At 51.5% G+C, this 15899-nt stretch overlaps 1 protein-coding gene across 1 annotated transcript in view; it reads right to left on the bottom strand.

The window, feature by feature from the left end:
• Positions 1-167: 167 nt before the first annotated feature.
• LOC119805731 (maestro heat-like repeat-containing protein family member 2A) overlaps positions 168-15899 on the bottom strand; it is a 28966-nt gene continuing 13234 nt past the window's right edge. Inside the window, 23 exon segments of the mRNA XM_038317564.2 lie at positions 168-536; positions 1441-1593; positions 2807-2929; positions 3029-3148; positions 3875-3982; positions 4406-4458; positions 4713-4838; positions 4841-4853; positions 5370-5410; positions 6562-6709; positions 8067-8161; positions 8164-8176; positions 8431-8550; positions 9507-9523; positions 9526-9582; positions 10704-10796; positions 10799-10816; positions 10917-10995; positions 11200-11292; positions 12295-12374; positions 12377-12437; positions 12917-13068; positions 14125-14223. Of these exon segments, the coding sequence (XP_038173492.2) occupies positions 168-536; positions 1441-1593; positions 2807-2929; positions 3029-3148; positions 3875-3982; positions 4406-4458; positions 4713-4838; positions 4841-4853; positions 5370-5410; positions 6562-6709; positions 8067-8161; positions 8164-8176; positions 8431-8550; positions 9507-9523; positions 9526-9582; positions 10704-10796; positions 10799-10816; positions 10917-10995; positions 11200-11292; positions 12295-12374; positions 12377-12437; positions 12917-13068; positions 14125-14223 (2231 nt within the window).

Below are 15899 nucleotides of genomic sequence, written 5' to 3'. Positions count from 1 at the left end.
TCATCCTGTAGATAGTTGACCCTTTCTACACTTCACCAAGGTGCAAAAGATACTCTAAGTCCTGGTTCTCAATGGCCTCTGTCTCTTCCTGTGAAAATGTACTGAGGCTGTGCCCTTCACCCCCTCACTTCCACCATCCTGACTAGGCCTCTGTCTGCTGCTGATCCCTAAGCTGGCTTCTTCTGGGCACCGCTGGGCACAAGCCCTGCCCTAGTTTTCCCACTCTTTAGTGACTGTGAATCCCTCTGTGAGATACCAAAGTCATCCTCAGAGCCTACAGTGCGGTAGATGAGAGTCAGGCAGGAAGGCTTTACAGCTTTACAGCCCCCAGGTACGTCCCAGATATCCCCCAAAGAACCTGACCAGGGCGACTGGGGAGCTCTGTCCCACTGGGGAATCCCTGCCCCACTTACAACAATCAGGCTTGTAAGAGCAGACTTGTGGGTAAATTGGAAGTCCTCCGGGTCTTGGATGCTTTTGATGGCCTTGGTGACCTGCACAACACTCTTCATGAAGGCCATTTTGAGGCTGATGTCCTATGGCCAGAGGAAGAACGTGAGCGAGAACCTGTTTGCAAAAGACTTAACAAGAGCCCTGAGCATGCTCTCTCCCTGAATCCTTCCCCTTCTCTGAGGAAAGCTCCACATCAGGGATGCTCTGAGTGACAGCCCCCTCCCCTGTCTGTTTCTCAGCCACAGTGAACTGGGTTTGGAAAATGGCACGGTGGTCATTTTTATGTTCTGTGTGTCTTTTCATGGTTCTCATGCATGTCATACGTGGTGTGTGTGTGCGTGGTGTGTGTGTGTGTGTGTGTGTGTGTGTGTGTGTGTGTGTGTGTGTGTGTGTGTAAGCTGGAGATCATTGTTGAGTATCTTCCTCAGTTACTCTTTATTTTATTTTTTGAGGCAGGGTCTCTGACTAAGCCTGGAGCTTACAATTTGGCCAGACCGGATGGAGCCTCCTATCCCCACACCGTCAGCACTGAGACTGCAGATCTTTCCTGCGTGATTAGCTTTTTCGTGGAATGGGGATCTGAATTTAGGCCCTATACTTGCACAGCGAACACTTTTAGTGACTAAGCCACCTCCCCCCCCCCCACTGGGTGTATTTTACCACAGCGTTGAACAATAAATTCTTCTACTTCCATCAGCTTTGCCATTCCAACAAAGTGCCCCATACTTTTGTGACTCTGAAGACAGCCCCTATCCTCCTATATGAGGCAAGTGTGACAGAGTAGGAGAGTATGGGAAGAATTGGGGCTCACTTGGTACTTCTGGGGAGCCAAGGTCACCTGCAGCCCTCAGAAGAGGTCTGTTCCCTTGTCCCGAGTGTGACCCCAAGCTCAAGAGTGAGCAACGTATTCATTCTCCAGAGGATGATCAAGTCGGGCCCCTAGAGATCTCCTGAGTGTCGCGTCCCATGCACAGCTATGCGGGTTACCTGGCAGCTGCTAGAGTAGTGGTGGATGATCTTGGCAGTGATGGGGCTGTCCACGTGGGTGAGGAGCATTTGGGGGTGGCAGTAAGAGGACACACAGCTGTACATCACCATAAGGGCACTCTTCACAGTCTCTCGCCTCCAGGGGTGGTCCTTCTGCGTGAGGGTAAAAGAGGAAAAGGGAACTGGGGTGATGGCTCAGTGGCTAAAGGGCTTGTCACACAAGTGTGAGGACCAGGGTTTAGACTCCCAGAACGTACATAAATGCTGGGCGGTGTGACAGCCCAGCTGTAATTCTAGCCTCAGAAGGCAGGATCAGGGCATCCCCAGAGCAAGCTGGCTGGCACGGTTTAGTCATATCAGCAAGCTCTGGGTTTGACTGAGAGATCCAGTTTCAGTAAAGAAGCAAAAGAGTCGTTGAAGATGGAGCTAAGGTCTCCACATGCATGCACACACATGTGTACCTGCGCACATATGCCTCTACACATGCAAGTATGCATATGGACATATTCATACCACACACACGTGAAAAATGGGGAAAATAAAAAGAGAAGGACCCACGGGGAGCAGGGAGTACTCAGTTCGCCACAAGGAGGGTGCAGGTGTTACACTGGCTGTGTGGGGGACAGTCTGTGATTGAAGAAGCTGTCAAGTCCGTATCGGGATTTCAACAGACTGTTATTTTGGGTGCTAAAGCCCTCGTTCATTTTCTCAAACACTTACACATTAGTGGTTTTATGGGCACAAGTTACTTACCAGGCACTGGGCAAGAAGGATTGAACCAGACTGATCAGGATCAACCCACCCTGGGAAGCTTCGATCCTGGGACACATGCTAGGACACCCATTACTGTGAGAGGAGGCTGGTATGGACCTCCTAAGCAGAGGCTCGCTGCACACACCATACTTAGGCAGCTGAGTTGGAGCCATTTCACCATGGGGAGCTGGCTAACCATTAGATAAACACTATCCAGAGCAGTAAAAAATCACCATTGTGATGATGAGTTTGTTAAATTCTGTGCTAAGAGCTCCTTCATTTTGCCATAAAGAAGGGACAGCAAGGGGATGGGCCTTTTAACTCCCTAGCTGGTAGTTGCCAGGCTCAACCTTGTTTCTTGACTGCAGTGAGCAGAAGGTCTGGGAGTCAAGCAACAGGTTGGACCTCACACCAGAACTGACCATTGGGGATGCTCTGCCGATATCTCGGGGAAGCTGCGTGACGTCACGAGTGCTCCACCTCCCACAGGTGTGGCCCCAGCCATGAAAGACTCAAGCAGCCTACCCCAGAGGCTCCCTGCAAGATCTCGGTTTCTTTCCCCAGAGCACTGCCTTCAAGGCCCGCCACCCAGCCTTACAGCGAGGAGCCTTACCCTCCAGGCACCAATTTGCCAGGACTGCTCTGACTCCTGGATCCTCTCTTCAAAGTCGTGAAGCACATTCAACACCGTCTTCACCTGGCCCCGGGCACACAGGCCAAAGCACAGGATGACACCCTGCAGGGAAGCCCAGCCAGGGTGAGGGCGGACACATAAACCCACATGCACCCCAGATCACAGAAGATGGTAGGTAAGAGGAGCTGAGGGTATCCTCACCTCCCGGTCGAAGTCGTTGCTATAGTCTGTCTTGTACAGCAGCTCCAGCAACAGCACCTCCACCCTGTCAGCCTCCAGGCCCATGCCTAAGGTGAAGCCCAAGGCCCTGTACAGAAAACCCTGGAGAGGTGGGAGAGAGGAAAGACCTCAGGCCTTTTCTACTCCCGGACTCTCGAAGGTGCTATTGGTGAGCACTTGGCCCATAGTCCTGATTTTTTAAGACAGGCATTTTTATGCATTTTCTAGAGCCTTTAAATAAATATTCAGTTTGTTCTGGGAAGTCAGATTATGTAAGGGCAAGCCTATTATACGTTTTAATAGTGGAGGCCGACTCCTTCCTATACACGTTCAATCAAATACGTCCCCACCCACAAACCCAGTACCTTACATAAAAACAGCAAGAGATGGGATAGCCTTGTTTTGATGTGTCAGTATGAGGGGATGGCGGCTTCAGGGTGGAGATGATACTGAACCTGGAGACACACTGAGGGTCACAATCTTAACTCTATCCATGAGCATGGGATGCTTTCTAATTGCCAAGATCCTCATTGATTTCTTTCAACTGTTTTTATAGTTTTACAAAGAAAGAACAAGGAAAAAATTTCACACGCACAAAAAAATCTAAAAAAAATCCAAAACAAAATAACAAACAAACAAAACAAAACAAAACAAAACAAAAAAACCACATGCGACCGTGGACCAGAATGTGGAAGACAAACAAGAAACTTTTAAAGAGTAAGAAAAAAACAAATCACTAGACTAGATTGTGATCATTTCCTTTCCTTCTGTTAGTTAGGCTGCTCCCTTCCTCCCTGCCTGAGCTCAGAGGCCCCTGTGAGGACAAACCTTTTCCAAAGAGGGGCTGTCGAAGGTCTCGAGCTGGTTGTTCAACTCTTTGCTGAGACGTAGGCTCCAGCTGGTACCACGGGTCTTCTTGAGGGAGTTTCTCAGAAACTGGGAAGTGGAAGACTTCGGTGGGTAGAGGCAAGCGACCCCAGCCTTGCTCTCAGCTGGCTTCTGGGAATGCTATGTGACCTTGGACGTGAGCTTGTTCCTTCTGGGCCACCGTCTCTAAACCTCTGAAACATTCGGCCATGGATCTCCAGCCTAGCACTAACATTCCATGTGTCTGGAGCACAGCCGTGGCTTTCGAGGTCACTGGCGGGGCAGGACTTCCCTGCTGCCTTTCCAGGCACTTGGCTCGCTCGGTTCTCCCTTCCTTATCCTTAGCCATCTTGCTAAGTCAGCTCTGACAGGTGGACACATGTTCTTTACACAACCCTAGACTGGTCCACAGGTCAACCCCATCAAATGTCCTCCCACGTATTCCTTCACTTCTCCCTTCCCCTGGCCTCAGCAGACAGCTTGCCCCTTTACCTGAATTAGCTTATCCTCCCAGGCCTTCTGGTTCCAGGTGAACTCAGTGTGTTCTGCAGGAAAGTATGCATGGCCTCACAGGCTGCCCTCTTCCCCTGCTTCCCCTGGGTAAGCCTCCTGGCCCCCATATCTGAGGCCCTCCATGCATGAGCTCATCACATTCAGGGTTTCCCTTCCCATCTACCCAAGACAGGCATCCCCTAAACACCGAAGGAAGTCCGTTCAGGTCCACCAGCCCCTAGGTTCCTGTCATTCAAGTCACATGTCTGGTGGGAGCCCCAACATGCACACAGAGTGGGCACCTCACCTTCCAGGTACTGGACCAGCAGCGGGATCTCCTGCTCCCACATATCAGCCATGGAGGGGGCAATGCTCTGGCTTAGGGTCCTCAGGAGGTTGAGCATGGCAATGCCACGACCTTCTCCTTTGTAGGCGATGACATCAGCACCTGGAGGGCCCCACAATAAGTCAGTGGAGCAGGGGTCTGGAGTTCAATGTCTTTCTTGTAAAGAGGAAACTGAGCAAGGTATATGGTTTTCAAACGGAGCCCATGGATTTCCAGCACAGGAAAGTCCCTGCAGGGGACACTGCAGGGAGGAAGGGAGAGAGGCCAGACCCAGGTTCCTCGCTGACCCGGGTTCCTCCCTGACCCGTGTTCCTCCCTGACCCTGAGAAGAGCACTGATTAGTGCCCACAGGACTGAGCCTATCTGGGGGCAGACAGGCTATGGGTGGTGTTCTTGGCATAGGAATCTGAGAGCAGATCCCGACCAGGTTCCCAGGCATCTGAGCATCCTGGAGTACCCTCTCAAGAAGGACAGCACAGACCTTGGGATGCTGTTCTGCCTAATATCCAGCTTCCTCAGTGCATCCTGGTTCCCCCCCTCTGGAGCACTGAGAATAAACTCAAGGAAGAGGCGTCACTGCGCATGGATGTACTGGGCCAGAGCATGTCAGCCACTCACCAGGAGACGGGCCAGGAGCTTCTGGGGTGCAGGCAGGTCCACTGAGGAAGCAAGAGGAACCCCCGGTGAGGATGCCTGGCCAATGTCAAGGCATGTCCTCTATCCCCCAAGGGAGACACCTTTAAAGGTGATTTCCCGGCATTCTTGCCATTACCCTCACCCCAGATGAAGACTGGCTCTGCCCAGGGGCTTTTCTCCTGAAGGACACCATTGGCTCCTTCCAGAAAGGAGGGAACTTTTGGCTGATAGATCGGGTCTAGATGATATCTTTTCAGGTTGTGAATGCTTATTTTTGAATGGACATGCCAGGGCAATGTCATAGCTCCTGCTGTACACCTTGGCCTTTCTCCAACTAGCAGAAACTTGATTCCCTACCCTGACTCCCTCCTGTCCAGTCTGTTAGCCTTAGGAACCAGTAAACCCTGAAAAACAAAGCAACAGCACGCAGATGGGTGGGAAAGGGAGGGGCCAGGGCTGGGCTGCTACAGGTGTGGAGACCCCAGGAGAGTGAAGGTTGAAGGACCACAGTGATGTGGGTGGGTCACTTAAGTGTCTCACCTTGAACTCAGACAACAGGTCGTGCCCTTTGTCATCCTTGATAGGAAAGATCCTCCTGAGTCCCCCTACCCCCAGTCATGCCTGAGCCTGTGAAACCCCAGGGCCAGGAGAGCACCCCTTTTGGACCAAAAAGTAGTAGGGAAGGGGGAGAGCAGAGACATGATGTAGATGGGCATGGTCCTTGAGAGCTTGTGTTGACAGTGCCTGCCCTGAGTGGACCACAGTAGGGTCAGCTGACAGAAGAATTGGTTGGGATGCTACAGTCACTCTAGGTGACTCAGAGGCCGAGTAGGGCAAAGTCCCATAAAGGCCACAGCTAGAGCTAGGTTCAGGAACTCCCTCCTTGCCCCTGCCCAGAGTGAGAGCTGGGTATCTGGGAATATGATGATGAGCTATCAGGAGGGAGTCTACAAGGTTTGAACCCCTCCCCAGACTTGGCAGGGAAGATTCTGGATGTTTCCCGGAGAAGGGGGCTTTGGTTGATAGAGACACTGTAAGGAGGGTCGCAAGGAGTCAATCCACCTGCCCGTTTTGACTAGTTGACCCAGGGATGCCACCCACCAGCTGTGAGGAGGGTCGCAAGGAGTCAATCCACCTGCCCGTTTTGACTAGTTGACCCAGGGATGCCACCCACCATGTTTGCTCTTTCCAGCCATTCCAGCCTCCGTGTCTTTGCCATGAATCTGGTTCTCTGCCAGGTTTGTGAGACTGATACAGATGGGGGTCAAGGCCTCTGTGTAATCGGTCTCCATGATGTAGCACAGCAGTCTCACCCAGAACTCCTGGGGCAGGGATGTAAAGAAGGGAGCCCAGGGTTAGAGATAGCCTATGGCTCCCCAGTATTGACAAGGCTCCACCCAGGCTAAAACCCTGCAGACTCTCTCCTGGTGTCTGTGGTAGGTTTGAACCTTACCTGGCCTCTATCCCAAACACTCACAAGCTCAGCCCTCAACTGACTTTCCTGCCGAACCTTGGACTTTTTCAGAGGCATCCAGATGGCATCCGCCCAGTTCTGGTGGCCTCATATCCATTCTATATCCAGTACATACTTTGGCCAGGGCCTTCCTCTAGGTCCCAGATTCTCTGAATTGCTAACTAGTCAGGTAATCCAGCGGTGCTTGCCAGTTGTGATATATTCAGGTTTATTTGTCAACGTGGCTAGGCAAGTGTACCCACTTATTAAGCCAAGTACTAGTCTATCGTGATTGTGCGCATGTCACATAGCTGTGAAAGTCCACAGTCCATCAAGAAGATTGCCCCTGAATGCAACAGTCGAAAGGCCTAAAGAGAACAGTTCAGAAAAAGAGGTTTTGCCACAAGTGACAACTTTCTCTGCTGCGTACAACTCAGTTTGTACCCCCAGCTTGTACCCCCAGCTTGCACTCCTAGCTTGCACCCCCAGCTTGCACCCCCAGCTTGTACCCCCAGCTTGCACCCCCAGCTTGCAACCACAGCTTGCATCCCCAGCTTATACCCTCCCTCCAGCTTGTATCCCCCAGCTTACCCCCCAGCCCACACCCCCAGCTTGCATCCTCAGCTTGCATCCTCCAGGTTGCATCCTCCAGCTTGCACACTCCCTCCAGGTTGCAGCCTCCAGCTTGCACCCTCCCTCCAGGTTGCAGCCTCCAGCTTGCACCTCCCTCCAGGTTGCAGCCTCCAGCTTGCAGCCTGTAGCTTGCACCCTCCAGCTTATACCTTCCAGCTTGCAGTCTCTAGCTCACATCTCCAGCCGTCACCAGATAGGAAGCATCCCACCTATGGCTTTACTTTATGGACAATCATTCATTTCTTTCTTGATGTTGTCATGATATTTTCCACCTGCCGTGTTGCTGCGTCTCATCTATTGCAGTTAAAATCTGGTACGCTTATTTCTCCTGTAACCTGGGAGGTCATATCGAGTCTTCCTAGCCGAACTCACTGAACTGGAGAATGTCTCCCAGAGGCATTTTAAAACAATGGGCTACTTCAGGCAAAAAGGCAAGTGCTATGCATTGAGACCTACTGTGCGCCAGCCACTGCTCTAGCCACTGGGGTTCAGAGATAGAGTATAGATAGCTACGTTCTTCTATCAGCCTTCAAAATGTGGCCAGGAGCTATCATCATGGCTATGGTAGCCCACTGGGTGGGGCGTGAACTCACATTGGTCATGCCACTGATAGACGAAGTTATGATCTTCACAGTATCCATGGTGACTTTGTGGACCATCTTCTCTTCCAAGTCCCTCTGATAAAGCATTCCCGGCGGTTTGTCTAGAAGACAGAACCAAGACATTCTGCAGGTGGGGCGTGGTCTGAGGGGTAGTCTGCTTTGCTCCCCAGTCCAGACACTGAGTCCTAAGATGTTGAGGTCTGTGCCTGGACCTCACTCCTGGGAGACAGCACAACCCTGGTCCATACCTGCGGGAAAACTATGAGCCTACATGGGTCCAAACAGGTCCTCAGCGAGGTGTTCTTTGCTCAGCATTTGCTGCTGTCCTGAGGGGCTGAGGGCTGGGGCCACTTACCAGCTTGTAGGTAGATAAGGTGAGCTGTACAGACACGTATTTCAGTCCCCAGCCTTTGATCTTTTCCTGGAAGCCTGACAGGACCAGCTGGCCAATGATTCGTAGAATTGCCATCCGGACCTGGGGGGACAGGGTGGGGACAGCTGGGGTAGGCCAGGCTTCAGCACGGAGTTCCGCATCGAATATTCTTTTGGTAGAAGGTGCCTGGGAACTGTGGGTGCACGTGACTGGGAGGGATTTCAGGGGATGGCTGGCTACTAGCCATTCTAGCCATCACCCCTTTCCTCATGGAGGAACATCCTTCTGTGGTTCACTCACGGGAATGCCTGCCTCAGCTGGGCCCTTCATAGACATCTTCATCCCATATTTACAATGGCTCCTTAGTCTTAGCAGCCTTGGTTGGGAAACTTTTTTTGCTCTGGGCAAGGCACAAAATAAGTAGTTTTCTTTTTTCTTTTTTTAAAATATTTATTTATTTATTATGTATACAATATTCTGTCTGTGTGTATGCCTGCAGGCCAGAAGAGGGCACCAGACCCATTACAGATGCTTGTCAGCCACCATGTGGTTGGGGAATTGAACTCAGGACCTTTGGAAGAGCAGGCAATGCTCTTAACCTCTGAGCCATCTCTCCAGCCCAACAAGTAGTTTTTCTTGTGTCTGAGTGACATCCAGAGTTCAAAGATAGCTCTGTTTCAATCTAGTCCCAACATGCCCCGCCCCGTGTTCCTTAGTGCTTTTGTGAGCCTTCCCTCCCTGGTACTGCTTTCCCAGTGAGAGCAGCACTCCGAGCTAGCCGTGGACACAGCATTAGCCAGCTGAGAGTATGCTGGGAAACATGTTCCGCACATACTTTTCTCACAAGCAGTAGAGACTTCTAGACAACCCTGTGTGCCTTGGTACCTTTCCTCCCTGCAAAGCAGAGTCCAGGCTTGGGAAATCCCTGGTCGTAGAGAAGGAGCATCTCAATGACAGACCCACAGCTCTCCCTGTCTCTCTTTGCCTCGTCTCTACTCCAGACTCTTCCATCTGAGGTGTCCGCCCCTCGGCCCTCACTACTCCAACAGGGTTATTACCTTGGACCGAGTGTCGAAAGAGTGTTCTTGACAACGCGGATGGCCAGGTAGATGGTCTTGATGTTCATTTTGGGGTCTGAAAGAGAAAGAACGGCCTGGGGGGCTATGGCTCAGGAAGACACCAGGCGGCCTGTCCCTGACACACCACGTTCAATTCCCTCTCACAGACTACAGACTCAGAGTCACTTCACTGGTAGGTTCCCTTTGAGCACAGCCTTCTCTCCCAGAACCACGTTCACACCCATGCGCGGCCAGGTGGAGGGCAGAGGTTCACGCCCTATGTCTTCCTCTATCACCCCCCCACCTTGTTTCTGAGAAAGCATCTCTCACTGAACTTTGAGTTCAGTTCAGCTAAGCTGGCTGACGAATGAGTTCCAGGGATCCACTTGTTTGGGACCCCCAATCCCCGTGTGGTTATAGACATAACCTCCTAGAGCCAGGTTTTTACGGGGTGTTGGGGATGTGAACACGGGTAGTTAATCCTTGGATGACAAACACCGTACCCGTGGAGTCATCACCCCAGCCTCTGTCTAGGCTACTTCAGTACATTGCTTTAGTGCAATGCTTTAATGAGTATCTTGGTCCAGTTACTTTTGGGTAATTATTGTCTTGAGACAATTACCAAAAAGATTGTTAAACCCAAGATTTGGTCCCTATCCAACAAAGCACCTAGAATCGTTAAGCAATTTGAACCTATTGATGAAATGTGAGGAACTAGTTTCTTGTGGCTCCTGGTTAGTAACAAGCAAAGAATAGCTCACGGGTTAAATCCAAGCCCCCAATTTGTGTAATAATGGTTTGTTTGGTTATTTTATTTTTATTTTATGGGTGTGAGCATTTTGCCTGAGTGAATGTCTGCACAAGGTATATACCTCTTCTGCAAAGGTCAGAAGAGGATGCTGAGGGTAAAAGTTACGTCCGTGGACTTGGAGTTATGCCTGTAAGGTTGACCCTCCTATAGAACTGGAGTCAATAGTAATTCAGATTCAGGCTGACTGCGAAAATCAGGCAGAGGTATGGAAGGGCCACAGTGCTGGTTCAGTCCAAGGTTGAGAAATAAGAAGCAATCAAGAGACTTGGCCCACCCAACAGTGACTACCAAACAGGGCGGCGAGCCAACGTCTCAGATAGGAGTGCCACTACCTCTCCCCCTACACTCTGCCCATGGCGCCTGCCTGTCCCCTCCAGCCAGCTCACCATCTGCGCTCACCACCGCCCTGATCAAAGCCAGTGTCCCCACGCGGACAGCTTCCTTGCTCATCTCCACCTGGCTGAAGAAGAACTTCATAACTCCTTGGGGTAGGAGCGGGCTGCGGAGCAGAAGGAGCACTCGGTCAGGGCTGACAGGCTCTGCCTCCATTCCTGCACTCAGCAAGGGGCTGAGCCATCCCAGGTCCCTTCAGACCTCACCCAGGGCTACGAAGCAGTGCACGATCTCCATCAGGTTCTGACTGCTGAACTGCTGCTGAACTGGGGCTTTGGTGCACACCTAGGGAGCGGTGTGCAGGGAGAGTTAGGAACTTGCAGGGCATGGGCCACATGGGCAGTCCAGGCCGATATACCTGCATGCGGGCAAATGCAGTGTGTGTGTGTTGTGTGTGTGTGTGTGTGTGTGTGTGTGTGTGTGTAGGGGGACCATATCCCAAAGCAGTTTCCTGCTGACTGTCTTGGAGGATGCCCTCACTGGCCTCACCTGGACATGCAACTCTGTGAAAATGGGGTGTAGCAGCATCGGAGGGATGGGGGTGTTGGTGGTGACTGATGCTTCTAGAATCTGCCTCAAGATCTGCAAAGGGGATGGGCAGAAGGCCGCAAGTGACTGCTCCATTCTGGTTGCTACTCAGCGGGCCACTGAGTTATGGTTCCCTGGTTCCACCCCAGTCCCGCTTCAGACGACCGGACTTAGAAACGTAGTTTCTACCAGATGGACTGGATCCGACCCTACATTCCCGCCAGCCTTGGATGACTCCTGTGCCCAATAAACATTGAGAGGGCACGCTGGGCCACTAAGAAGGCATTCGAGGCTCTTTCAACCTCTCTTGTTTATGGTGGTGCGTGTGTGAATATAAGTCTATTCTTCATCCTCAGTGATATATACAGTGGTTCCCTAGATCACTCCTGCTCATTTCTGCTCCTTGCTTTTACAGGAAAGGCCCATGACCTGCCCATTCATCGGCCCAGGCCAGGCCTCCTCAAGATCTCAGAACCTGCAAGATCTCCACTTCACACGTGTCAGAGGCTGTGGAGGCTCCAAAACCCATCCCACCTGGAACTCTAGTTAAGCCCTTTTACTTAGAAATAAAGTCTCGCCGGGAGGTGGTGGCGCAAGCCTTTAATCCTAGCACTCCAGAGGCAGAGGCCGGTGGATCTCTGTGAGCTTGAGGCCAGCCTGGTCTACAAGAGCTAGTTCCAAGACAGGCTCCAAAACTACAGAGAAACCCTGTCTTGAAAAACTGAAAGAAAAACGAAAGAAAGAAAAAGAAGAAGAAAGAAGGAAGGAAGGAAGGAAGGAAGGAAGGAAGGAAGGAAGGAAGGAAGGAAGTCTCTTTGGGTATAACTGCTTAAGGGACTAAACGGCTCAAGGTTCTTAGTTACAGTAGCCCTAAAAATCTAAAGGAAAGCCATGCCCACCTCCATGGCTTCCTGGACCCTTTGAGATTCTTCTACCTGAAATGACAGATTGTTTTCAATAGTCTCAGGTTCCCCAGTGCCATGTCAGGCACAGGCCTTGGGCTTGCTGTACCCTGTGGACTCTTGAGGATCAGAGGTTCTTGAGTCTGGCCCTCACCTGTGTGATGAAGAGTGCCTCCAGGCTGCCCTGAAACTCGGCCAGCAGCAGGGGGATGTAGTCGTACACCTGTTCCCGAGGTCATCATTGGGCAGGAGAAGGCTCAGCATGGGCTTCAGAGACTTGATGACTGCCAGTTTCACCTGCATAGAAGTGAAGTCAGCGAGGCGCAGCAAGGCCAGGATCTAGCCATTCAATACTCTCTAGCATCATATAGTGCCCAGGACTCACCCTAAAGCCCCAGTGGGGCCAGACTATCAAGATGTGACTCCTATTCATGAGCCAATTGTTCTTGAGCAGGTGCTAAACCTTTTGGTGCCTCACTTTCCTTGTTTGTAAATAGTCCTACCTCTTAGAGTTGGTATGTCATAGACAAGACATCCTAAATTACCTGGAAAGGAGCAAGTGCCCTCAAGTCTCAAGACCCTACCTGAAAGCTCTCTATGGGTTGCTGCCACGGTCCAGCCCTTAGAGCAAGCCTCCGGGGTCCGCTCCATCCAGCATCCCCAGAGTTCCAGGGTCTCTGGTGCTCCAGGAATGAGGCTGAACCCAGAAGCCCTGCAGCGCCTTGTGGGGAACGCAACCCGGGGAATGCAGGGACCTCTGAGCTAGCAAGTCTCACCTCGACGTCCTGGTGACGTAGCCACACTGTCACGAAGTATCGGTACATTGGGAAGAGCTTCACAGCAAACTGGTCCTCGGTCATCACGGGGTACAGACTGTCCTCCAGATGCCTCAGGTAAAACTGCACTGTCTCACAGAATGTCTCCATGGCTGCCGGCAGCAGGACAGGCAGGTCAGAGGGTTGGAGTTGGAGCCACTTCTTCCTTATGAACCTCTTTGGGTTACTTAGCCCCCTCCTTCTGCTCTGTTTACCCTACACAGCCCCTGACTCCGTATGCCCATGCGAACACAAAGGCATATCTAGGCCCTTCCTCTTGGGGCTGAAGAGTCAACATGGGGCCACAACCTGGTGATTTCAATAAAAGTAGCAGCAAACACACAGGACCTTCTTTTTCTCAGGCATCAGGGGTTTGGGGCCCAAACTAGTGTCAAATAACCAAATCACAAGGGCAGATGATCAGAGGTAAATAGCCTCCAAAGACTTCTCTGAGTCAAGTCCAGCAGGGAATGTACTCCTGCCATGTTTCCCCGCTACAACCATCTGTCACCTCCCCCTTCTCTGAAGGGCTGAAGCGCAGAGTCACAGATATAACCGTGGTCTTCTGAAGTGCACCTACAAGCCTCAGCCACCTGCCTGCAAGGTATCCCACAGACTATCCTGGTTAGCTTTTGTTTTGTTCTTTGTTTTTTTTATTAACTTAACACAAGCTGGAGTCATCTGGGAAGAGGGTACCTCAATTGATAAAATGCCTCCATCAGATTGGCCTATAAGCAAGCGTGGTGGTGGTGGGGGGGGGGGGTGTATGTCTTTTTCTTGATTAACAACTGATGTGGGAGAAGCCCACTGTGGGAGATGCTACCCTGGGGCAGGTGGTCCTTAGTTGTATAAGAAAGCACGCTGAGCAATTCATGGAAAACAAGCCAATAAGTGGTCTTTCTCTGCGGCCTCTACTTCAGTTTCTGCCTCTGCACTCCTGCCCTGACTTCCCTTCACAATGGACAGCAAGCCGTAAGCCGAAATAAATCCTTGTGTCCCCAAAGGGCCTTTAGCCACAGTGTTTATCATTTAGCAACAGAAACCCTGACCAAAGTAGGAGGCGGAGCAACTGCTGGGTTCGGAACCAACACACCTCTCATTCACAAAGCCTCTTCCCATTCCTTACCGCCTTTCTCCCTCTGACCCACGGGCCCAAAGGGGACACGCACCACTACAGATCACCTGGCGCATCTTGGCCTCGTTGGCAAGTCTCAACATGGTGAATATGGTAGCCAAGGTGATGCCCATGTACGGCATGAACTCAAACACTGTAGGACATTGAGAAGCCACAGGGAAAGGGTGAGAGGGGAGAAGGCGGAAGGTGGCCTGCCACCTCCTATCGGTAGATTCTACAGTCTACCAGGAATCCTGCCATGGCTGAGAGGGCAGGAAATAGCTGAGGGCAGTCGTGATTAAAGAGAGTGAATTTAGAACAAGAGAAGGGGAAAGGTGTGAGGAAGAAGCAGGGAAGAGTGGAGGACAGAGGAGGGACAGAGGAGGGGACAGAGAGTCGTGGGACAGAGGAAGGCAAATATAGAAACAGAGAGGGTCCTAGCCAAGAGCATGTCTGTCTCACGGGCCTATGTCTACTATGAAGACCCAGTTTCTCTATTCTTGGGTGGATGATAGCAGATGTTGTGGGGACCCACGGAGGAATAGAGCAACAAGACTCACAGACACGGAGAGAATCCCTTGGTGGACCCCAGAGTCTAGAGCCATCCCTCCAATCCTGGCCCCTTCCCTCAAGATGAGAGCAGTCTTCCATGCTTCCTCCGATTCTATACTAAAATCGTGTTTCCGATAATTAACTAATTCTCTACTGGCCTCCCTGGCTGGGTCCCGCTTTCCAGGTCTTTCAGTGTTAGTAGCTGTAGACCTAGGTCCTCCTGTGCCCCTAGGCCATCCGGTTGCTACCTCCTTTTCTCCTCAGCTCCCAGCCAGGCTTCTATCCCCAGCCGGCAGGCAATTTCTCCCTCCTTCAACTGTTCCCTCTAAAGCACTGGACGTGCGGTACCTTGGTCTCCTCTGGACTACAGGTGGCTCTGGTCTCAGTGGTTTGACTTCACTGATGCAGAGCTATCTGTCCTCAGTAGAGGCCCTGTTTCCACCTCTGAGATTAGACCTCTTGCTATACTGACATGCTGCGGACACCTCTCTTTCACAGCCCTAAGTAGCCCACCCCTATAGAGAAAGACTAAGCTCAGTCCATGTGTGGTTAAGCCAGGATGTTGGTGCATCATATGGATTCAGTGCATCTTAATGAAGTGTGTTTTCATTTTCCCATGGGTCCATCTGAATGTAGCGCTATTGTAAATTGAGGAACATCAGTACTGCTTTCTCCCAGGTCTCTGACTCCACCTGGGGTGCTCTTGGGGTGCCTCCTAAGACACTGCTACACTGGGGCTTCCCCAGTCTGGGTCCTTCTTATTCTCTGAGTCACGATGGCTTTGAAACCCACCTGCAAATCAAGGCCATAGAAAGGTCACAGCCAGACCTGACCTCTGACTATTCATACAGAAATCCTATTTTCTCCTGGCCTCTCTGTTGACTACTCTCAAAACCAGATCCTTGAGCTGGGCGGTGGTGGCGCACGCCTTTAATCCCAACACTCGGGAGGTGGAGGCAGGCAGATCTCTGTGAGTTGAGGCCAGCCTGGTCTACAAGAGCTAGTTCTAGGACAGGCTCCAAAGCTACAGAGAAACCCTGTCTCAACGCACCAAAAAAACAAAACAAACAAAAAACAGATCCTTCCTCTGACACTCAAAACGCTCCCTGTATTTCCAGTCTCAGGAGTGATTCTCTACACCCCACTGCCCCATCCCGTCACACCTCCATTCAGAGCACCAGCAAGTCCCCTCAAGCAGGGCCCACTCACAGCTGCCCACTACACAGCCCAAACACCACCCTCTCCCACTGGGTATCTCCCATCCCTTTTCTACAGTGG

This window comes from Arvicola amphibius, unplaced genomic scaffold (assembly GCF_903992535.2).
Source record: "Arvicola amphibius unplaced genomic scaffold, mArvAmp1.2, whole genome shotgun sequence".
Lineage (NCBI taxonomy): Eukaryota > Metazoa > Chordata > Mammalia > Rodentia > Cricetidae > Arvicola > Arvicola amphibius.
Note: the sequence above shows the minus strand (reverse complement) of the source record. Positions and strands in the feature narration are given on the sequence as shown.